This window comes from Eretmochelys imbricata, chromosome 5, assembly GCF_965152235.1.
Source record: "Eretmochelys imbricata isolate rEreImb1 chromosome 5, rEreImb1.hap1, whole genome shotgun sequence".
Lineage (NCBI taxonomy): Eukaryota > Metazoa > Chordata > Testudines > Cheloniidae > Eretmochelys > Eretmochelys imbricata.
In genome coordinates, this window is record NC_135576.1 from 119,780,490 (window position 1) to 119,805,400 (window position 24,911).

The 24,911-nt window shown below is 41.6% G+C and overlaps 1 protein-coding gene across 1 annotated transcript in view; it reads left to right on the forward strand.

The window, feature by feature from the left end:
- The window catches only part of SVEP1 (sushi, von Willebrand factor type A, EGF and pentraxin domain containing 1), a 150,045-nt gene that overhangs the window by 14,438 nt on the left and 110,696 nt on the right, over positions 1-24,911 (forward strand). Inside the window, exons 3-4 of the mRNA XM_077816485.1 lie at positions 20,664-20,822; positions 21,106-21,285. Coding sequence (XP_077672611.1) covers positions 20,664-20,822; positions 21,106-21,285 — 339 coding nt within the window. The remainder of the gene's footprint in view (positions 1-20,663; positions 20,823-21,105; positions 21,286-24,911) is intronic.

Consider the following 24,911-nt stretch of genomic DNA (forward strand, 5'->3'; position numbering starts at 1 on the left):
ATTTTTGAAAGTCAGCCCTTTTGAAATCAAAAATCCTAGTTGCAGATTTATTTTTGTTAATCCTTCCGTTCAGTTTGAACTGAATTAGCTCATGATCACTTGAACCAAGGTTATCCCCTGCAACCATTTCTTCTATGAGGTCCTCACTACTCACCAAAACCAAATCTAAAATGGCATCCCCTCTAGTCGGTTCAGCAACTACTTGATGAAGGAATCCATCAGCTATCGCATCTAGGAAAATCTGAGCCCTATTATTATTACTAGCACTCGTCCTCCAGTCTATATCTGGGAAGTTAAAGTCTCCCATGATCACACAGTTTCCAATAGTATTTATTAAAAACATTAAAAAGGGCTCTATCCATACCCAAATTAGATCCCAGCGGTCTATAGCACACGCCAAGCACTATCCCAGGGGAGGCTCTAATAGTTTTCTTCCCCAATGTGATTTTTGCCCAGACGGACTCTGTCTTATCCATTCCATCGCATCTTATTTGTTTACATTCTACCTCATCATTGATCTACAATGCTACTCCACCACGTTTACCTTTATTTCGGTCTTTCCTAAACAGCACATACCCTTCAATACCGATACTCCAGTCATGACTACTATTCCGCCATGTTTCTGTTATCCCTATAATACCTGGTTTCACTTCCTGCACCAGTAGCTCTAGTTCCTCCATTTTGTTGCCTAGGCTCCTCGCATTAGTGTACAAACATCTTAATTTTTGCTGTTTGGCCTCGCTCACATTCTGTACCCTATGAGGCACGGTCATTCTACAGCCAGTATAACCTATTAGACTGGTATCCATACTGCCCTTCCTCCTTATATACATTCTCCTACCAACGGCTGTATCCTTTCTTACTTTTTCTTCCCTCTCAATGCTAAAATCCAGTGTGGAGATTACCTGGACATCTCCCAACCATCTCCCCCCAATTCCTAGTTTAAAGCTCTCTTAATCAGTTGTGCCAACCTCCATCCTGAAGTCTATTTCCTTCCCTACTCAGATGAACTCCATCCCGAGAGAACTGTCCTCTGTCCATGAATGCCTCCCAGTGGCCATACATCCCAAAACCCTCCTTATAGCACCACTGCCTAAGCCATCTGTTGAGAGTCATAATCTTGTCACATGTTCGTTGCCCTTCTCTAGAATCCCACTAAAGATTGCCTGAGCCTCGATTTCCTTAAGCGTCTTCCCCAGCCTAGCATAGTCTCCCTTAATACTTTCCAGCAAGAATCTAGCCGTATCATTTGTTCTCACATGAAGGATAATTAGGGGATTCTTTCCTGCTCCCTTTAGGATCCTTTTCAACCTCAGGTCTACATCCCGTATCTTAGCACCTGGAAGACAGCATACCCTCCTATTCTCTGGATCAGCTCTGGTTACAGGCCTGTCTATTCTTCTCAGTAAAGAGTCCCCAATCACATACACCTGCCTTTTCCTGGTGATGGTGCTATTCTCCAGTCTATCCCCTGTTCCCTGTGGCTGCAAGTTCTTTCCATTCCTATTCTCCCTTGTAATCCTCTTCAACCCATCCTATATCCTCCTGGGGCTCATATTTGGTGTAGTCTCCATTGACTCTTCCCCTTTTCCTATAGGACTAGCCGTTCTTCTTCCTTGTCCTTCCACCTTCAGTGACTACCTGCTGAGCCCCTTCTTCATTTTCCAACTCTGCAAACCTATTCTTGAGCTCTATTTCTCCTTCACTAGCCCGTCTTTTCCTCTGCCTTGTTCTTTTAGTCACATGCTTCCACTGACCACTATCCTCACCCAGTCTCCCCTCAGAATTCCCCAGCCCTGATTCCATCTGCAAGTCTGAGCTTTTCCCTTCAGATACCTCATGTCTTTGCTCCATCATCTGCTCAAACCCCTTCCTAAACTCAACCAGACTTTCCACCTGCATCTCCAAACCTCGGATCTTTTCCTCCATCAGCTCTATCAGACGGCATTTCATACAGACAAAACTCTTACCAGGTGCCCCCTCCAGGATCATGTACATACCACAGCTTCCACATCCAGTCATCCTCAGTGTGTCTTCCACGACATGGGTCACTCCCACTGCTGCCTCTGTATCTGTCACAGCCTTCCCACCTAGACCTGTTAATCTGGGAAACACAAACCACACCCAAAACACCACCCCCCACAGCAAAACAAAAAACCAAACAAGCACCGCAACACAAACTCCCTTTTCGAGCTCCCCCTCAAACTCCCTTGTTTACAGCTCTGTTTGCTGGCTCCTGTGCCGCTGCGGCTGTCTGTGCCGCTGCCTGGCTGCCTTACAATCCTCTGGTCTGACCTGCATAACAGAGGAAATACTGAAATGTGAATACTCCAATTCTTTACCCTCAGAGGTCAAGCCTTTCACTTTCACAACACTTTGAGGGTCAAATTTTGCAGTCTCTGCTTAGGCTAAGCTCCCCAGGGACTGATGGAGGATTGATTCTGTCTGCCCGGGTTAAGGACCCTGAGCTGGCACCCAGTGGAGTAGGTGGTCCTGGATTACCTTACCTACCTCTTAACAGGAATTTAAGAGCTAAAGGGGTTCCAGACCTCTGGAGGGGAAGTCCTTATGCTCCAGTGGGAAAGAAATTAACATCCCTGTCCTCTCCACACCAGCTAGTGGGGTGAGAGTACTCCCTACACCCTTTAGAAAATGTATCAGGCCCTGTTGTTTGTTCCTGCAGTGTTCTGAGTTGTGGAGTCCTTCGCTGGTGCACATAATCTCTTACTACCCATTTCCCCAACACAAGTAGTGGTTTAAAGCTGTAATCTTGCCAATAACCTTTTGCACATTAGGACAAAGCATACTCAAGTATTAAAGATGATATGTGCTAATGTTCTACTTATACAAAACAGTCTATAAATTCTTAACTTTCCCCATTAATGATGTTGTAAATTGATTTATTCTTACTACTTTTACAGAACTTCTGCAGTCTACTGTCATATAATGAGACACAACACACAGCACTTCATCTGCCTGTAGGTTTCTGAGGCAGTTTAGCAAACTTTTGCTTGCATCTTTTACTAATTTATGGTCCAGAGTAGTGCAGAAATATTTGGACCCTGCTCAGAAATAACAGTGGCACGCTTCCAGCACACAAGGACAGCATTAATTAATTGCCTCATGAACCTAACTAATTGGAAGAAAGTGTTTCTTAGTAACAGACATTTTGGCTCAGAATCAAAGACTGAATAATTATAAGCACTAGTAAAGGCATTAAATTGACATTTAATCGTGACTAATGCTCAGAGAGTGTATACTATGGGCCATGCAAAACTGTTCTTGCTCTTGCACCAGTGTGTACGTGTAGCTACACATTGCAGTGAAAGGCAGGCTATGCCCACACTGTGTTGTGTAGCTATAGGTGTCACTGGGGAGCTGCTGCAGCAGGGACAAGGCTCCAGCAGCAGGAAGCTACAAGTAGACAGGGCAGGCACTGCTTGGGCATGTAGAGAGCCATGTAGGGAACATACCCACAGGGTTCAGACGTGTCTTTATTCTCCTAAGCAGCGTCTACACTGATATTTATACCCAAGCTAGGGGGACATGTAATGTGTGTACTCTACACACCACTCTAAGCAGTGTGCAATGTAGACATACCCTTATTTGTCCATCTCTGTAGGGAAAGATCTCATAAAGAGGAGGTCATTCAGATAGGCGGATGCAGACAGAAGTGTGATGAGCCTGCTGCCTTCAGTAATGTACAGCTCTCATTTGAAAAGAGGACATGCCGAGTGCCTGATCCTGGAGTCTTTAAATAGGCAAAATCCCCCTTAAAGCCAAAGGGTAGGATTGGGGTTAAGGGAGACAGTGTATCGTTTCACCATGTACAGCATGAGATAGCGAACATCAAAAAGTCTTATAAAACCTTCACTATCTTCTGCTTGGCTGCTTAGCTTTTTGAGGCATCAGTCTATTAATTTCCATTTTAAAATCTGTGTTTGGGGATTTAATACTCTGGACATTACAAATTGCATTGGGATATCTTTAGTTCATAGGCTCTGGCAGTTGTTGCTATATCCTGATGATTTCTAACTAGTGTATCAACCCCATGGGGTCAGTACTGTCCTTAGGGCTGTGAGAGTACTAAGGTCATGCTATTCTTTTTCTGTGTGTACCCTCTGCTGGTTCTCCATGGTGCATAGATTGGCCAGGCCAAGTATCAAGCCCGCATTGTTCTGTCTAAAACTTGTCTGAATTAATTAAGCCTCGTTGTGGTGAAGGTAATGTAGGCTAGCAGAATGTCACAGGGCTAGGCGAAGTGAGTTCAAATCCCAGTCAATCATTGTGTTGTCATGCAATTCACATTGCTTTACTGATAGCCAGATCCTTCCTTAGATCGATATTTTACAAACAAAAATTGAGAAAAAACAAGAATGACAAACAAAACTAGAAGCTAGAACCTCTTTTGGTGCTAAGAAGGTGGTGGCCTCTCTCAGATATTTTCTAACCAACCCACCGTTACTTCAGACGGTAGTAGGTCTCATTGCTCCCTCCAGGTCCCTTTATAAAACAAAATCCCCAATTTTTTTTTGGAACTGCATTATTCCGATCATTTAAAAAGAACTCAGTGCTACCGGATTCCACAGAATTTTTTTCATAGCTAGCAGACAAGGGCGAGTATGGTATATAGTCGCCATAACCAACAGGGGATGGCAAAGATTCAGAAAATCTAGAGAAGGCTGTAAAATCAGGATTACAGAAGTTTATTGAACTCTGCACAGACGAAAAACATAAAATGAAACAAAACAGTTTCACGATATTGTGCAAAACAATTGGCAAAGGCACCACTTCTATTTTATAATTACTGGCCTAAACCTGCTGCATGTGCCTCAGTGCTCTCGATTTAACCAAAAACTGTCTGACTCCTGTCCTCAGCTGCTTAGTAAATAAACATGGAAATAATGGCATATGTTCTCAATCTGCAGAGTCATGTGCTAGGTCTCTAGTGCTTGGAGATATTGCTTCATAGGGTTATAAACATTATTGTTGAAAAGTATATCTAAGTGATAAAACAAAAATAATGGACATTGCGGGGAGGCCAAGTTTGGCGCTAATTTGGAGTAGCAGTTTGTTGAGGATCTGGCAGAAATGACTTAGTGACTTTAACTGTCCTGCTAATAGTTTAAGTTGTTACATTCCCAAATTGTGATTCAGCAGCTGGAGCTTCTCTGATCTGCAAACTAAGAGGGTCTGGGTTGTTTTTTTTTTTTCAATTTTTGTGGTGCATAACTTCTGTAATTGTCCATGGGATTTACAGAGAATGCAGAAAGGAGAAATATCCCAAAGGAATGGAATAATGGTGGCCTGCAATTCATTATTCATGCAAAATTCTCAGTGACGTCAGTGGAACATTTGCCCGAGGAAGGAGCAGGAAACCCCCAAATCAGGAATCCCTTAAGCTATTGTGGATCTTCTGTGCTGTTGGTGAAGTGGCCATCAATGCCAATTTCCTAACTTGGGTTAACGGGAGAGTTTGTGGTACATGCTTTGAACCTTAAATTCAGCTCCCTTGAATTTCAAGGCTTGAAAGAAGTGTCTCAGAATGCATGTCTGAGTTACATGATGGTGACCATACTGTTTGCAGTGAGGGTTCTAGACTGTGGGACAGATTCTCTGTGGCATCCAACTGACAGCTAATCGGGTTTGCTTATGGAACCTATGTTTCATTGCCCCTTCCTGAGCCTCAGCACAGTTTTGTGAGAAGTTGTGGGGGGTTGGTTGTGTGTAATAAAGAGCCAAATTCTTCCTTCATATGTATTCATGTGGCTTTCACTAAGGTAATGCAAGTTAATGGGAGATGATTATCATCCATCCAGAGGTAAAGCTTGATCCCCAATTCGGAATTTTTGACCAAATTTATCTTTGGTTTAATTCACTGAAAGTCAATGGAGTTACTCCAAGAATGAATTTGTCCACTGGTAGGTTTCTAGTTATTTTTCAAGCTGTCTTGTTAGCTTACTTATTGATAGATTTCTTGATGTACAGCTGGAAAAGCCACATGTTGCTGGTGACGAGTGGTACTCCGTGAGTTTGCTCTGTTTCTGATCTGCATCTCCTTTGCAGCTGCCCCCCTCTCCTTCCTACCTGTTCACTCCCAACCCAGGGCTCTTTCCTTAAACAAAAAAAGAAAAGTAGAGTTGGTTGATGCACTATACAGCTGTTAGACCAGTTCTGAAAAGAACTGGGTTTCCTGTCTCAATTCATCCTTCTGTAAGTGTTAATACATGGGAAGTTTTGTATTTATTGAATCTGTTTAAGGTACAAAAATATAAAACAACAGACAGGATAACAGAGCAAACATTTTATTTTACTACAGGAACAGCAAAGTGGGAACTGAGTGCACATAGGGGACGTAGAGATGTTCCTTTTGCATGTTTATATATTTAAATTCCAGGAAGCAGCCCACAGATCCAGTGCTCTTAAAACAGGATTATTTACAGTGCTTAGTGCCAAGTGCTGTCATACCATGAATGATGCAAGATTTACTAAGGAACTAAAGTGTGTAATTATGTAAAGACTCATGACCAGAAAAACCTTCTCTAACAGCTACACATCTGAAGCAAAAGCAGCATTGTTTCTGTTCACCACTGATGAGTAAGGATTGAACAGTAAGCAAGGATTTGAACACAAATGCCTGTTTTTGAAAAGGCTTTTTATATGTCAGAATAGCCAAACTTACCTAAAACAATGACTTTACACACTAAAATAATGTAATTTCCTAGCGTGACCATTTGATAAGCTCAGAATTTGCTATGCACAATTTCCGTGCCATAAGAATGTGTGGGAAACCATGGAATTAGGACACAAAGAGATGTTACTGAAATCAGACTGCGGTATGAATTGGGAAAACGGCATATTCCTGTTCCTCAGCTAGTGTAAATTGATGTTGCTCCATAAAAGTCAATTAGGCTATCCCAGTATACACCAGTTGAGGACCTGATTTGATGTGCTTTGTATTAATCCCCACAGGTTAGACCTCCATGAAGTCCAGAAGTGACATTCTGGCTCCATTGAAGTCAATGGGAGTTTTGTCATTATTTTCATTGTGGTCAGGATTTTTCCCCCATTTGTTAGTTTAGGCCTTAAATAAGGGCTAATTTTTCTTCAGTGCCATGCCTTATTCACTTTTGGTTTAAATGTGTACCAAAGTGGTAGCTAAATCCTTGTATTACTGAACATAAGTGCACAAATACGCTATTATATCAAAATATGGATATTTCTAACAGTCTCTGTTGCTTTCTTTGCCCTTCTCTACTGTATATTTCCAAAAAACAGCTGGAATACACCTTTGTTTTTGTGAACAACTAAAGGATGCAAGTGGAATATTGTGCAAAGTAAAATGTACATATTTGCTGATATCAGCTTGTATTTAGGACTTTTCTTCACAACAATAAAGTGACATATAGGGTCCTTTTGAATGATAAACTTTTTAATATTATTCTGTCTAGCAATGACAACAGGAATCAGGATTTCTGTTTTCCATTTCTGACTGTGTAGTGGGCAGTCATAGAATCCTAGAATATCAGAGCTGGAAGGGACCTCAGGAGGTCATCTAGTCCAAGCCCCTGCTCAAAGCAGGACCAATCCCCAACTAAATCATCACAGCTAGGGCTTTGTCAAGCCTAACCTTAAAAACCTCTAAGAAAGGAGATTCTACCACCTCTCTAGGTAACCCATTCCAGTGCTTCTCCACGCTCCTTGTGAAAACGTTTTTTTTTTAATATCCAACCTAAACCTCCCCCACTGCAACTTGAGACCGTTACTCCTTGTTCTGTCATTTGCTACCACTGAGAACAGTCTAGATCCATCTTCTTTGGAACCTCCCTTCAGGTAGTTGAAAGCAGCTATCAAATCCCCCCTCATTCTTCTCTTCTGCAGACTAAATAATCCCAGCTCCCTCAGCCTCTTCTTATAAATCATGTGCTCCAGCCCCCTAATCATTTTGTTGCCCTCCGCTGGACTCTTTTCAATTTTTCCACATCCTTCTTGTAATGTGGGGCCCAAAATTAGAGGATTGGGCCAAAATAAATCTGATGAGGTTCAACAAGGAGAAGTGCAGAGTCCTGCACTTAGGACGGAAGAATCCCATGCACTGCTACAGACTAGGGACCGAGTGGCTAGGCAGCAGTTCTGCTAGGGGTTACAGTCGACGAGAAGCTGGATATGAGTCAACAGTATGCCCTTGTTGCCAAGAAGGCTAACAGCATTTTGGGCTGTATAAGTAGGAGCATTGCCAGCAGATCGAGGGACATGATCTTTCCCCTCAATTCAGCATTGGTGAGGCTTCCTCCTGGTATCCCACTTCCCCACTTACCTCAGGGCTTTGGTCTCCTTCCCCCGGTGAACCTAGTTTAAAGCCCTCCTCACTAGGTTAGCCAGCCTGCTTGCGAAGATGCTCTTCCCTCTCTTAGTTAGGTGGAGCCCAGCTCTGCCAAGCAATCCTTCTTCTTGGAACACCATGCCATGGTCAAAGAATCCAAAGCCTTTTCTCCGACACCACCTGCATACCCATTCATTGACTTCCACGATTTGACAGTCTCTACCTGGGCCTTTTCCTTCCACAGGGAGGATGGATGAGAACACCACTTGCTCCTCAAACTCCTTTATCCTTCTTCCCAGAGCTACGTAGTCTGCAGTGATCCGCTCAAGGTCATTCTTGGCAGTATCATTGGCGCCCACTTGGAGAAGCAGGAAGGGGTAGCGATCCGAGGGCTTGATGAGTTTCGGCAGTCTCTCCATCACAACGTGAATCCTAGCTCCTGGCAAACAACACACTTACCTTATTTTATCTGTGCCTCAGTATACCTAGCTATAACATGGCTATAATAATATTTATTTTCCTCACCCAGTGGGATTGTGAGTCTTAATGTTTTTCAAACTCTTTTACATCCTGATTAGAGGTTCTACATCTCCACAAAAAGAAAAGGAGGACTTGTGGCACCTTAGAGATTAACAAATTTATTTGAGTATAAGCTTTCCTGAGCTACAGCTCACTTCATCGGATGCACTCAGTGGAAAAATTCAGTGAATGCATCCGATTAAGTGAGCTGTAGCTCAGGAAAGCTTATACTCAAATAAATTTGTTAATCTCTAAGGTGCCACAAGTCCTCCTTTTCTTTTTGCGGATACAGACTAACACGGCTGCTATTCTGAAACCTGTCATCTCCACAAAGTGTTTTTATTATTAAAGTATTTATACTTTTAAGTCAAGTACTGCATTAATACTCTTCTGATTTTTAAATTAGTATTAATACAGAATACAAATGGGTTTGGCTGTATTCCCTATATTGTTAATATTAATAATGTTTTCACTTTCAGCTTTTCAATAATACTAACTGCAACTAAATACATGCTAGTGCTAGTCAAATTACACTCAGCTCAAATATGACTTAATGCCACCTCCTCAATCCAGGGGCAGCCAAAAGCTAGTTCAATCCCTAGCATAGGTTAGAGCAACCCTTAGGTTGCTCTAATTTACACCAGCTGTAATGTTCTCTGGGCCCATTCTGCCAGTCCACAATCACTAGAGAGCAAGGAGCTCCATCCACACCCCTTATGCCTGGGACACCAGGACTTGGTGGGCTATAGCTGTCCTATCTGCTTCTGAACCAGATGGGGAATCTACCCCACTCTAGCCCCTCTGCACCATGGGAGTGGTGGGGAGGGTATCTTGACCTGCATTTTAATGATGAACAATTTAAATACGTTGAAAGTTGATTTTTACCATTTCAGCCGCATTGAGAAAAATGACAACTAGTTTGATCTGTGGAGGGGTTATTCAAAGTGCTGCAGTTCACTTGTTAGCGGTTGATAGTTGGTATGGTGTCTGTGTATCGTGGAAGGGTTGATGGGTGCTTCTATGTATGGAATTATCTAAACTTCTGTTTCAGTTCAGCCAATGCCTCTTATTGGGACGTAATGTGTAAATATAGTAAATAAGACTGTAACATACATCTGGCTTTTTAAGTCACTAATAATAATGCTGAATGAGGAGTTATTTCAAGAAAAAATGATAAAAGACAGACTGGTGAGCAAATTCATTTCTGTCTGAAATTAATGCAAAACACATGCTGGGTATAACGGGAAATATTGAAGAGTTGCACCACATGCTGGGACGTAGCATAAATCCTCTTCTGATTCTTGCACTTATAGACATGCTAGATGTTTTCCTTTGCAATCTTTCTGCAACTCCTCTATATCAAATCTTTAACTAAATCCACGTTCTTGCAATCCTAGTATGTGCCTATGTGGTATTTTCTTTACAGTACTGTATATTTTCCATAGTGCGGAAAGGTAGGTTACAAAATATGACAAGGATTTTTTTTCTAACATTATAATATTTCAAATTTTGATGAAGCATAATTCCATTCCTACAAACGGCCTTTTAGGAGACAAAAAACAGAAGCCATAAATGAAAATATAAAAACGAGGACCAATGGAAGGGAAGGGAGAGCAGGGTGACAAGGTGTGAGAAGCCATGTAGAAAATGGTCCTTGAGGCACACATGCACAGCCAATCTCCTGTCAGTTTTACTAGCTCTGCTAATTCATTACACTTTTAGGGAGCCAGGCTGCAGATTGTTTGTTTGTTTCTTTATTTATTTATTTAACAAGGACCTGTGGGATAGGCCTTCATATTAGGGATTTCCTAGAATTTTCATGTACTCAGGCTGCGCCCTGGGCACACAGCTGAAATACAAAAGCTATGCCGCCTGAAAGCCATGTCCTCACCAGAAGTCATGGGGAAGGCTTGGGGTCAGGGAGTTTGGTACGTGTGGTTTAACAAACATGCCCACTGCCCTGGGTGCTCCACATCTGGTGCAAATGATTCAGATCCCTGACAAGAGTATTTTGCGTGGCAGACAAAATATAGTATTTGGGACCATTGCTAATATGCCTAAGGCCCCATATTTAGTACTGCTTTTGCTCTTGTCTGTGTTAAGCTTACTGAGGGCCTGAATTTGGCTTCTAAAATTCTAAAGCCAGACTTTGTCACAGCTAGGAATACAAATGTAAATATGGAAATGCTAGCAAATCATAATATACTGTAATTTATTAATATTCTCTTTCTAATGAAGGTTTTGCTTTCCACTTAGTACACTCAGTTTAAAGTAGGAAGTCAGGTCCAAAATAATGTCCAAATGCCATTTAAAATGTGAATGATTTCAAAACAGAGCAGCTAAAAAGACTAAACCTGACAATACTTGCCAACTTTTACTAGCAGCGAGGTCATGATGAGTATGACGCTGGCAGACCAAGTGCCAGTTCTTGCCAAAGCTGTAAGTGTCAGCTGAGCACTAACAAATTCATAGCTGGAAACCAGCCCAGCTCACCTGGTATGCTAGTATTGTTCAACATAGATGTTAGACTTGTAAGAATGTGTTCTGGTGTTTAGACTCTATGGAATGCTTGTAAGTTGCTGTAAGTTGTAATCTTACTTGGAATGCCTGTATCCCATGCAATAAGGTGATATGTAAGTTTTGGTTTTTTACTGCAAAAATGCCTGCTCTGAACCTGTGAACCCTATCAGGAAGGAAATGGTCCACTGCCCATTAAGAACAACTATCAAAATTAAATGGGCTTTTGTGGAACATTATGATACAAAGACTTGGTTAATGGCCCTCTCACAGCCATGAAGGTGCTATGTGAAAGAAAGCACATGTATCCCATGAGCTTGAATGCTGGAAGAAGAGGGATAAAATAGGGACATGGAAATTTTTTCTTTCTCTTGCTGTTTGGACTCTCACAGAGCTGGAGTTAGGAAACAGAAGCAGAGGTCACAAGGGTCAACCTGGGTTAGCCCTAAAAGGCATTTATTGCCGACAGATTGCTACAACTCTGTCACTTTTTCAAACCATAGACTGTATGTAATTCATTTGTGTGTATATATTACCTGCTTTAACCTCTAAAGAACTCTCTTTTCTTTTTCCTATTTAATAAAATCTTTAGTTAGTTTTACTATAGGTTTGGCTACAAGTATTATCTTTGGTGTGAGATCTGAGGTACAAATTGACCTGGGGTAAGTGACTGGTCCCTTGAGACTGGGAACAACCCAAATCTTTTATGATCTTTGGTGTATGGCAGCCAACTATCACTAAGTCCAGTTTGTCTGGGTGGCAAGATAGACTGGAATGCCCAAGGGGACTGTCTGTGACTCCCTGGTAAGACTGTTACAGTGCTTCAGGAGTTCACATTTGTTACTGGGTTGGTGAAATCTAATTCTAGAACATACAGTCAGTTTGAGGTCTCTACCCTGCTTTTCAGCAGTTTGCCCTGAGGCTGGCATTCATGGTTGTGAACCATTCCAGATGGCGTGACAGTGAGATTTATTGTTCTAGAAGTTTTTGCCTTTAATTTGCTGATGTCAAGGCACAAGGAGAATTTTGGGGTGAGACAGCAAACTAACTACTCACATAAGGCTGGATGGTGCAATTCTTACGATTATTTGCTGTCACAAATTAATATTAGTAATTCTTAGTCCCACTGGTTTTATTATACTACTTGTGACAGAAAGGTTGTACTCGAGGGGCCTGATTCTGCTCTCACTTACATTGGTGTAAACCAGGAGTAACTCAACTGAAGGTAGTGGAATTGCACAGATGTAACGTAGGGAATCCCAGAATGAATTAAGGTTGCAGATTTGGACCCGCAATGATCAAAATAATTTCATTCCTTTAATTCAGGTCTTTGGGCAAAAGCGAGTTTTTACATTGCCCACTGATTCTCAGCTCAGCGCAGTGGAGTCGAGAACTAAAAGTGGTTGGAGCTACATCATGTATGCAGAGCATTCCCATTTCAGTGTCTACATGGCTCAGGTTCATTCTTGACAGATGAGTGTATATTAGTAAGTTCCTCAGTTCCTATAGGATAGTGCAAAGCAGATGTCAAACCCACTAATAGATAAGCCTTTAATTTGATCCATTATTAGCATCAAAAGTGGAAAGTAGTTAGTTATAGGGATTACTTACGAAATGTAATTTAGTTAACTGAAGAAATTATGCATTTTAACCATGTGAAATGTATTAAATTAATCTTTTAATCACTGAATCTGATTCTCTTCTCTTACACTGGAGTAAATCACGACTAACTCACTGAAATTGCTAAATTACACTGGTGTTACTGAGAAGGAAATAAGGCCCTGTCTCTCTCAGGAGTTGAGTAGATTTGAATTTTTAAAGCAAAATTACTCATCTACAATTTTTATTCGTATATGCAAATGGAAAACTTTGATGCTAATAAATAGAGAAGATATATTCTCCCCTATAGTCTTGTGCATTAAAATCCAGACAAGCTTCCATACTATCCTGTGCATGCTGGAATGTTACCTTTTACAAATTGGCTTTAATTTGTCACTATTTTTATTTTTCATAGGTAAAAAAAAGTGACTCAATACTGCATCCTTAAATATTCAGTGAAATCTGTGAAATCTATGTAATTTTATATTTTCACTTGACCGTGTTAAATTGTTCCAGATGGATGATTTAAAATATTAAGTTAGTAATTATAGCAGATCTCTGCATGCAGCCAGAGAAGGATAGTTTATATTAAAGTCTTCCCTTTGGTTTTTGCAGACCTTACTAGGTTTCTTTGTCTCTAGTTCAGGTTCAGGCAGTGTTTTAGCCTATAATTCTGCCTACTTAAGTGTATGCTTCTGTCTCGCAATCCTATGTCAAAGTTGCTTTCTAGTAATTTCTTTACCAGGAAAAAACCCACAGATGGATGTGGAATAAAAGTAGGCAGTCCATTTTTGACCTTGAATGTCATCAGCAAGATGTAGGGGATTCACGAACATAAGAGGCATATGGGACTTTCTTTGTGGGAGTTGTTTATCCAAGGAAAGAATATGTGAGGGGGAGAATGCAGAGGCCAGTCTGGCTGATGTTTTTCCATAACTCTTTTCACAGTGATGGTGCTATGGCTATTGTAATAATAGGTTATTCCCAAGGATGGGTTTAAATACATACATACATGCAGGCATATGTACGTACACACGCACACACAAATTGGCAGATATTCATCATTTCACCTATCTAGTTGCTGTGGGTGACAGCTGCAGAAGTAACAGAATCCTTAGATAGTTACAGAGCTAGAGGAACACTGTTCAGTACTCCTAACTCTGATTGCCTGAATACACCTAAAGCTTTTGTGACACTTGACAGGCATCTCCTTCCTCCCAGTCATGGGAAGAGAGGGCCCTCCCACACACTTCCCTAGTATACACTTCCCTGGTTTCATAGGGAGAATTAAATTAAATCAAAATCCTCGAGTGGCTTCTTACAGGGAGCGGTGAAAAGAAAATCCCATTGGTGGCCCAGTGCCTACCATCTCCTGGTCTGCTGGAGAAGGAAAGAACAGCTAACCACCAACAGGAGCTGAAATGTTTCCAGTCCTACTGATAGAGCAGAAAGTAGGGGGCAGTGAGATCAGACACCTATTTTGCTGACCATTTCCATAAAGAAGTAAGATAGGGGAAGCAGCCCAGCCAGTTGGCACCTGAAGACACCAGGATCAATAAGGTTTGATTAACCTGTAGTTTTCACCATTGGCAATAGATATGGTACTCTTGATAACCTAAGGAATATTCCTATCAATTAAGCCACAGTGACATGGACAGAGTAGGCGCACATAATTTTACAGTGATGTGCACTGTGCAGAATGACTGTACCATGTAAGTGATGGGAATACAGGTCCTATTATCAGGAAATGTGTTTTAAAAGGAAAAAACAATTGATGTCAGCAGAATTCTTAGGTGTGGTTTCTAAAAGTATCTTCTTTCGCTTGTCCCTTTCGATGCTTCGCTGCAAACATCTCTTTTTCTTTTTTGAATGGGGGGGAGGGATTGTTTCACCATTACTGAAATTCTCTCCTTTTCTATTGCTCTTGTGCAGTTATAGTCATCAGAAGCCTTTCAGTTATCCAGTCCACTCCCTGACACGGGCAGTGATTGAACTGAGTAACGTAGTGATAGCATAATGCACCGCTACAGACTAGGGACCGAATGGCTAGGCAGCAGTTCTGCAGAAAAGGACCTAGGGGTTACAGTGGATGAGAAGCTGGATATGAATCAACAGTGTGCCCTTGTAGCCAAGAAGGCCAATGGCATTTTGGGATGTATAAGTAGGGGCATTGCCAGCAGATCGAGGGACGTGATCGTTCCCCTCTATTCGACATTGGTGAGGCCTCATCTGGAGTACTGTGTCCAGTTTTGGGCCCCACACTACAAGAAGGATATGGAAAAATTGGAGAGAGTCCAGCGGAGGGCAACAAAAATGATTAGGGGACTGGAACACATGACTTACGAGGAGAGGCTGAGGGAACTGGGATTGTTTAGTCTACAGAAGAGAAGAATGAGGGGAGATTTGATAACTGCTTTCAACTACCTGAAAGGGGGTTCCAAAGAGGATGGATCTAGACTATTCTCAGTGGTAGCGGATGACAGGACAAGGAGTAATGGTCTCAAGTTGCAGTGGGGGAGATTTAGGTTGGATATTAGGAAAAACTTTTTCACTAGGAGGGTGGTGAAACACTGGAATGGGTTACCTAGGGAGGTGGTGGAATCTCCTTCCTTAGAAGTTTTTAAGGTCAGGCTTGACAAAGCCCTGGCTGGGATGATTTAACTGGGGATCAGTCCTGCTTTGAACAGGGGGTTGGATTAGATGACCTCCTGATGTCCCTTCCAGCCCTGATATTCTATGATTCATAAGGAGATCCCAGGTCTGGCACTATATCTACATCAGTACCATTTACAGTTAAAGGGATGCCTTCAGCTTAAAAATTACACTGAGGATCTGATTCTCATTTACACTAAGGCCCACTTACACTTACTTGAAGGCCCCTTTTTATTGCCAAAGTAGTGAATGAGAATCAGGCCCTGAATTTTTTATTGAGTTACTGTTGTTACAAGTAACACTGAAGTTTATGCTCTATGCCTCCACTCCACTCCTCTCAACCTCCATCACAGAGGTTGTTGCAGGCGGAGCAGAGGGAAAGGGTATGTGACTGAAACACGTACTGGTTTCAGAGTAACAGCCATGTTAGTCTGTATTTGCAAAAAGAAAAGGAGTACTTGTGGCACCTTAGAGACTAACCAATTTATTTGAGCATAAGCTTTCGTGAGCTACAGCTCACTTCATCGGATGCATACTGTGGAAAATACAGAAAATGTTTTTATACACACAGACCATGAAAAAATGGGTGTTTATCACTACAAAAGGTTTTCTCTCCGCCCACCCCACTTTCCTGCTGGTAGTAGCTTATCTAAAGTGATCACTCTCCTTACAATGTATGATAATCAAGGTGGGTAAGGAGAGTGATCATTTTAGATAAGCTATTACCAGCAGGAGGGTGGGGTGGGGGGAGAGAAAATCTTTTGTAGTGATAAATACCCATTTTTTCATGGTCTGTGTGTATAAAAACTTCTTCTCTATTTTCCACAGTATGCATCCGATGAAGTGAGGTGTAGCTCACGAAAGCTTATGCTCAAATAAATTGGTTAATCTCCAAGGTGCCACAAGTACTCCTTTTCTTTTTGTGAAACATGTACTGTTATTTATATTATTGTAACCCTAGGAGCCCCAGTCCTGGCCCAGGACCCCATCATGCTAGGTGTTGTGGAAATACAGAACATCACCAGTTGCCAAAAAAGCTCCTGTGTAGTTTGTTGCAGTTGGGCTCAGGTCTGAGGTGATTTTTGTGTACAAAGTGTAAATCATACACATGGAGTTATTTCATCTAGAGACTGGTGGCTGTTTAAGACCAAGAGAAGTTTGTGATCGGTGTGTGGTTTCATAGGTGAGACTTGTAAAGATTGAGACTTGTATCCTGACATTGTTGATAGTAGTGAGACTTCTGCACCTGGAACAAGATATGAGTGGGATAGGTCCTGTCACAGTAGCAAATGTTTCATTTATAAAGAAGACATAAGGACACTTGGTGATATTAGCTTGTCCAATGGGAAGAAACTCCCTTAACAATGTCCGTAGTCTCTTGCAAATGTGCTGGCAAAAATCCATTTCTATTTTGAAACCTCAGCTAAAAATAGCCAGACTTGCCATGTGCCTGGCCATTTTTTACAAACAAACCAAATTATTTGCTTAGGGCTTTGACTCAACCTAGCTTTGAGGAAATGGTTCTTTCTAAAATATAAGTACTAGCTCGTCACACAAGATGGTGGAACCTTCAAATTTCCTTTAAAAGGAAAGGTCAGAATTTTTTTGCAAATAAACTGTTTCTGTTAAGATGCCTTTTTTACAGGTCCTGAAAACCTAACGCTGGTAGCTTTGGCATAGGACTTGCTCACAGCAGACACTAGGCAAGCTCTTCCACACAGCTCTGCTAAGACATCCCAAAATACTTGGCTACCATGCTTTTTCTTTTACGCCTTTGTGACTCGCCTGAGCAGGAACTACTAGCTGTGTGTTGGTTTGCATGATGATGCCCTTGAAGTTTCACAAAGGACTGAACTGAAATTACCAGCTACAAAACACAATTCACTTTGAACCCAGAGGTGAAGCAGCAGTAGCCGTACTTAGCCTGACTGGATAACATCATCTGAATCATGGGAGAACAGGTTTCCCAGTGGTCTGGTGTTCTCAAGTCTTATCTCCAGCTTAATGGGGATGGAAAGAATCAGTAAGGGGCACAGGAGGAGTGTTCTACTCTAAGATTAAGGGGAAGGGTAGGTCACCAACTTGGAGGTCACTGTCCAGATAGATATATTGGCCAGCCATTCAAACAAACTGGGTGGGAGAGCCAGCTAACAAGCCATCCCCTGAATTGCTCAGGCCAGATGGCTGCCTTCTGAAGACATTAGAGAATAATAAAACAGTCACTGGAACAACACGCCCCCACCCAAAGTGTAAAAGGGGGTTGTCCAGAGATTGTAAGAGGAGGATCCTTTTAAAGACATTCAGATTGGAACGTTGTTTATAGATTCAAGGCCAGAAAGGACCATTATGAGCATCTAGTCTGACCTCCTGTAGAACACAGGCCAGAGAACGTCACCCAGCGAATCCTGCATGGAGTCCAGTCAAGGATGTGCTGGAACTAGACTAGAACATATCTTTTAGAAAGTCCTCCAGTCTTGATTTAGAGACTCCCACTTATGGAGAAGCCACCACATCCCTCCATGATCTGTTCCAATGGGTTAACTTCTTTCACTGTTAAAAATTTGGGTCTGTTAAAACTCCAAAGTACAAAAATCATCTGGATATTGGGCTATTCACTTGCACCTGCCAGGAAGCCTATTAAGAGAATCGTTGTGTTGCTGTTGTTATTGCACAAAGTAGTGCAATTTCCATTACAATAAGTTGACTGTGCCATGAATACTGCAGTAAAGGCAGTTTAATTGAAGTGACTTTCGCAGTGGTGGGTAATTGTACTACAAAATTGTTCACTTTCAGTGATAAAGATTCCATTTTTCTTAAAAGCTTAATCTGGGCAGGTATCCTTTGTCATTCAGGAGAAAAAACAGTTTAATGTTTATTAAAACTATTTCTATGCAATATCAATAAGAATCCTGAATATAGAGTGGTTGGCACTTTCTCACTTATTTTTATGCTCTCATAAAAGAGCATGTTACTTTTAATGAAGTCACAAGAGGACTAGAAGCAGCTGACTGCAAAAATATGGTGTAATTAAATGGCATTTTTGCAAGTGTTTTTTTAAAAAGTCACTTAAAAAAGAATTCCTGCTGTAGTTGTGAATAAATTTGCCTTCCGGTCTTCCCTTAGCAAGACACAAATTGACTCTCTAAAATGTTTTGATCTTTAATTACTTCCTTTCTTATTTAGGAGCTTTCATTTGGAATTTTAAAGAGCCATTCTACAATGTAGAACCAGCAAGCCAGCTTCCAACACACTGTGTTACATCACTTAATATTTTGCACCATTCAATCATTTTATCACCTAGTTTGAAACTGAAGCTGCGAACTTCCAAAGAGAGACAGAAAAAATATGATCTGTGGAAAATATTCAAGACGCGACCATGTTCAAGAAAATAAAGCTCTAAATATCCTAAACTATATTTTTCAATGCATAATTCACCAGATATGGCTGACTGGATGGTGATGGGCTTTGTGGGGGGGGGCAGGGGAGAGTAGAAATCTATTTGTCTTAATAAGACAAATGTCAAAGTATTTACTTTTAAACTCACACAAAATATAGAATTGGTCCAATTCTGTCAAAATAAAAAAGAAAGATATAGTCACAATCTGAGACCTTCAGGAATTAGACCTCTAATACTTGAAAGAGCTAGGAAATATTTGGTGCTGGAAACAAAGGACATTTTAAAGAATTTAAGATTGGACAGAGTTTTCTGGACACAGTTCTCTGGAAGCTACAGAGCCGGATTCTCCATTGTCCTGTACCGTATGCAGCCATTTACATCAGTGCAAAGGGGCTGTAAAACACTACTAAATCAGACTGGTATGTTTTGCATCCACTTTGCACTGATGTAATGACTGCACATAATGCAGGACAATGGAGAATCTGGCCCACAGTCTATAAGAGAAGTTTAAACAGAATAATAAGTAGTAAGCATTTAAACTAACAGACTTCTGTCTGAACTTCAGCTTTCTTTAGGCTTGTTGCAAATTTCATGAGTCTCATAGCTCAGGAAATAATTACTTAGGCATCAGCATCTTAGAGGGAATGCAGTCTAAGGTACTTATGGCCCCCCATTACCGTAGTGTGTGGGTGCCTCACAATCTTTAGTGTATTCATTCTCACAACATCCTTGTGACGTAGGGCAGTGCTGTTACCCCATTTTACAGATTGGTGAATTGAGACAGAGAGAGAGAGAAAGATTAAGTGACTTGTCCAATGTCACACAAGTAGTCTATGGTAGAGTAAGGAATTAAATCCTGGTCTCCTAAGTCCCAGACTAATGCCCTAATAATTGGACTATCCTGTCTCCTGTTTCTGCCTCTGTTAGCCCATATTTTCTGTGTCTATTCTCTGTCTCTTGACAACATCTCTTAAATATTTCTCACACACATTCACGCGCACACAGAGTTAAAATTCTAGAGTAGGGTATAAACTACTTTAAAGGCTTTGGGGAGTAATTGTTTTGATTAATTGCTCCATGTGCTATGATTCACACCTATATATAGCATAGCTTCTAAATCATGAAGTCAGATGCTGGATTCTGCAAATTCAGTATGCCAAGAATTTTTATTTATTGAGCCTGATCCTAATTTTCACATGTTTTGAAAATCTTTGGCTTGATTCGGATCTCATTTATACAAGTATAATCCACGAATAACTCCATAATGTCAACGGAGTTACACAAATGTAAAACCAGAGTGAGGCTCCTTATGTAGAAAGTAAATTATGGCATTGATCCAAAACCCACCGAAGTCAATGGAAAGACCTCCACTGAGTTCAGTGGGCTTTGGTTCAGACCCTATACTCACTAATAACTTTATAGACACACCTGGGTCCTGCTTTGAATTTGAATTAATGACATATAAATGGAGGAAGGGGAGCAACTAAAGCACAGCAATTAAACACGCAACTTGGTCATCCCCACGCCTCAAGGTACACTAAAAAGGAAGTGTGCATTAAAAAATCCTTACAAAAATTGGTAGTCCAGTGAACTTTCAGAAAGGATGGAGTCTCGCCTTTTCTTCTTCTTCTAAAAGTCGTCTTTTTCATTTGATAGCTTGCCCATCAGGAACATATAAACCTGAAGGTTCGCCTGGTGGTATCAGCACTTGCATCTCTTGTCCTGATGACAACCACACCTCTCCCCCTGGAAGTACCTCCATCGAGGACTGTGTCTGCAAGGATGGGTATCGTGCTTCAGGACAGGCTTGTGAACGTAAGTCTTTCCAAACAGCGAAGATGAATAGAGATGAAAGGCACATTAGGATACATAGGCAGTGTAACCTTAGCCCTTCTTGGACTGTTTCGCTGTAAATGAGATGGTCACGCATCTGTGGGGTTTATTATAGTGTTTCATATGCATGCCCGCAAAAGTATAGATGCTATAAATTAAAAACTCAAACCTGCCAAATTAAAGACATAAACTAACTGAGTGGGAAATGAAATGAAAATCATGCTTCTGGAATCTCTAACCCTTTTGTTGTTGTATGATTAATTAGTTGTCCACTGCCCTGAGCTGCAGCCCCCTGAAAATGGTTACTTTATCCAGAACATCTGCAACAACTACTTCAACGCTGCCTGTGGAATCCGATGTAAAGCAGGATTTGATCTAGTGGGAAGCAGCATACGGCTCTGTCAGCCAAATGGCCTCTGGTCTGGTTCAGAGACCACATGCAGAGGTATGAAAGCCATTTCTTTGGAAAAAGCTTTTGACACAAGTTGTTTAGTTGTTAATGATGGTTTGAGATTTGTTGGTTTTGCTGGCTGAGAGTAAATTCCAAATGAAGGAACATTCAAAAGGAAAACCCCATGATGAGTATTTTATCTCCTGGTTTACTAAAATGGAGGAAGAAAACCTTCAGTAAGAAATGCAGAGTGGGTATCATCTGTTAGAGAGCCAAACCCTGGTAAACATTCCACATTGTCCTCTTTTACACACCTATCCTGTCGATTACTAACTTTATTCACGAGACACTAGTGGAATTGCTAGAGTAAAGTTAGGGTTGTAAATAAAGTTATGGTTAGTAAATAAGGATTTGCAGGATGGGGGTTTCAGAATACCCATGAGGGATCCATCTGGTGGATTAGATGCACGTTGGCATTGGAACCCCGGGGGCATAAACTTCAACAAAGAATATTGCTTCCAAATTTCTGATTTATGATCCTTGGGTTTATCATGTGAATGAAAAAAAAATGGAAAGTTCCAGGCCACATGTATAATCTCAGAAGAGTTTTGAGTGTGATTCCATTGGACAGTGACTATTTCCTGGAGGCTGAATGTGAGGATATATTAACTAGAAAGGAGATGATCAGAAGGAGTGATCGAAGATGACACGACTGGGAATAGAGAGAGGGGCTGAAAAAAAGTATTTATCCAAAGAGGGCCTCCTGGCGTCCTAATAACTACATTTGAATATTGCTTTAGTGGATCAGATCACAATTCCATCTTGCCTCTGGCTTAAAACATGATGTTTCAGAAGAAGGTATCCACCTTCCAGTTCTACCAGTGCGCTGGCAGGACACCTTAACCAGTTGTGCAGTTCTACAAGGGATGTGGGATTCCTTTCTGACCTCCTACAGGCACTTATGGACTGAGGCTCCTCTTCCACCTTTCACAGCCCGTTTGGAGAAAGGAAGCTTGCAGCCACACACTGGCTGGTATGCAGGTCAGGTTTCACTTAGGGAAAGGATGCGTGATGGAGACAAGGGGAATGGACAGAGCCAGAGAACAGTCACTCTTTGAGACATGCTCACCTGGCAACCCACCTGAATGTGCATAACAAATTGCTGCATAGTCTAATGCTGAATGTTGCTGAATTTACTGTCCCTCTGCAACTCCCAGTGACCCTGGAACGGGTGAGAGCTTGCAATGGAAAAAATATGTTGCTAGTCTTTGGGACAGAGAAGCAAGATCCGTGGGATTTGGCCGGGTCATTCCCCTAGGCAGGCTACAGAGTGAAATAGTTTGAAAAACCAACTGCAGGCTGATTGGATTATTGGGAGAGCAGGTCTCCATGAGACTCTCTCTCTTACAAAGGGGTCCTCCAGAATGAAAAGGCTGGAGAGCCCCTGCACTGGAGCATAAAGGAAGGACTGATCAGTTTTCACTCTAATCATCTACAGTATTATAGTCTCCACACAGAGAAGTGGAACAATTTTAAGCATGTAAAATGTAGAGAGTCCGCCCCCCCTCCCCCTCCCCACACACACTTTTAGGGGAGAAGCTACTCTGTCTTCTGGTTTTTTGGTGAGGGATGGTTTCTTTTTTCTGCAAAGTTTCACAGTTTTCCTTTTAATGAAGCATTTGGCTTTAACATGGAAAAAGAAGTTAGCCCTCTGCTTTGAGCTGTTATCTTCATGTGGTATTAATTTTCTTTGAAGCATCTAGAGGAGATCCTTTCTTTTTTTCCCTCTCATAATACATCGTGTTGAAGTTCCTAATAAAAAAAAAATCCAACCTTAGCATACGCTGTGTCTGCTGTTCTCCATTCATACAAGAAACAATGCTGTAGAAGAGAGCAAGATCAAAGGCACAGTTTATGGGCTGTCTCATTAATCCCAACAGTATTTTATCACATCAATTATGAAAGGACCCCAAAGGATTTTAATCCCTTCACACTGCTTTAGGTTTCGACATTAAACATTCAATGTTTTATCATTTTTGCACTACTTAGCTAAAATGTGTCATGGCTGTGATAAGTGATGCTTAGACCCATCAGCGCACCTTCTCCAGTTAGCAGCAGCTAATATAGAATTAAGCTAAATACTGTCCAACTGCAAAACACCCATTTAATCCAGAAAAATATACTATAACAAAATTATAAAGGCCAACAGAATATATTTTAATGTACATTTATGGGAACTTTTAGTGATTGTGGAAAGTGCTAGATTGATAGTCCTCAAGTCAAGAGGATAGTCTTGTGGTTAAGGCACTAGGCTACAATTTGGAAGGTCTGGATTCTATTTCTGGTTCTTCTACACATTCCTGCTGTAAATTTACAGAGGCTAAGTTACTTGCCTGTGCCTCAGTTCCCCATCTGCTGATGGAGCTAACAGTATTTCCCTACCTCACAGGGGTCTTGTGAAGAGTAAGTAATCCATTAGCCTTTGAGAAGCCTAGATCCTGCATGGCCTACACACCCAGTACTCCCTCTGACTTCAGTGGGATGCTCAAGAAATGTGGGATCAGGTCTCTGGGCCTTTAAGCATTCTGTGTGTGTGTGTGTGTGAGAGAGAGAGAGAGAGAGAGACTAGAGATGGGGGATAGTTAATTTAAGTTTTGTCAAATCTTGTCGGCTGGGTTTTGGTTTGGGGTTTTGTCTGGATCCCATTTTATTCAAAAGCTTAGTGTTCATGGGGAGACTGACATAAGTGTTTTGTTCAGATTTTGGCATATGTATGAGCAGTAAGTCCAAATGTTAGGTGGGCTATAGCCCTGGAGACCAATAGATCTTGTATGCTCGTGCTCATACTCACTGGGATGGAAACAGAGGTCTCCACTTCCCAAGTGTGCCCCCTTAGAGGGGTGAGGGCTAGAAGTTCAGCAGTGGCAAATCCCCGTGCTTTGCTGCTCCCTGGGATGATGTTTCAAATGGAGCTCCCTCCCTCCTGCCTAGGACACCAGTGGGAGAAGTAGCCGCGGTTCCGGTCCTTCCACCCTGGAACACACGGTTAGCAGTGTTGCTGATAGTGAATCATAGCTCCATCACCCTGAAAGGAACAGAACAATGGCCATGCATTCCTTCCATGCCTGCAGGTGAGCAGGGCCTAATAACAGGTGCAAAGAGGCACATGCTACCACCTGTAAAGGTGTGTAGCAGTGGTCACCTGCTGAGCATTTCCCCAGTGCTTCCAGATTTATTCCCGCTGCCTCCATAATGCCTCCAGGACCTAATAGTTTGCAATGCCCACTACACACACTACCACAGCTGTGGCATTAAAGGCCACAGTAGAAATCATAATACCCTAGGAGCCTATTCTCCTTTGCATGACAAATTTGCATTAGAGTTGTAATATGTTTTTCTTAGTGCAGTTAAGGTAAAGAATAATACAAAACGAGTCTGAAGAGCAACACTTTCTTTAATTCATTAAGAGTCTAGTGACTCTAGTCGAAAGTAAGTTTCCTGATCTCTCTCATTCTAGAAAAGCCTGTGCATACACATGAATTGGGGGTGGCAGGGAGGAGTGGCAGAGCTCTGGACCTGAGTGAACACAAGGCCGTCATAATGCCTAGATGTTAGGCAGCTAACTGGGTTGCCACTCCTTGTTTTTTGGTCAATAGTTGATACAAATCATGCAGGTTTTT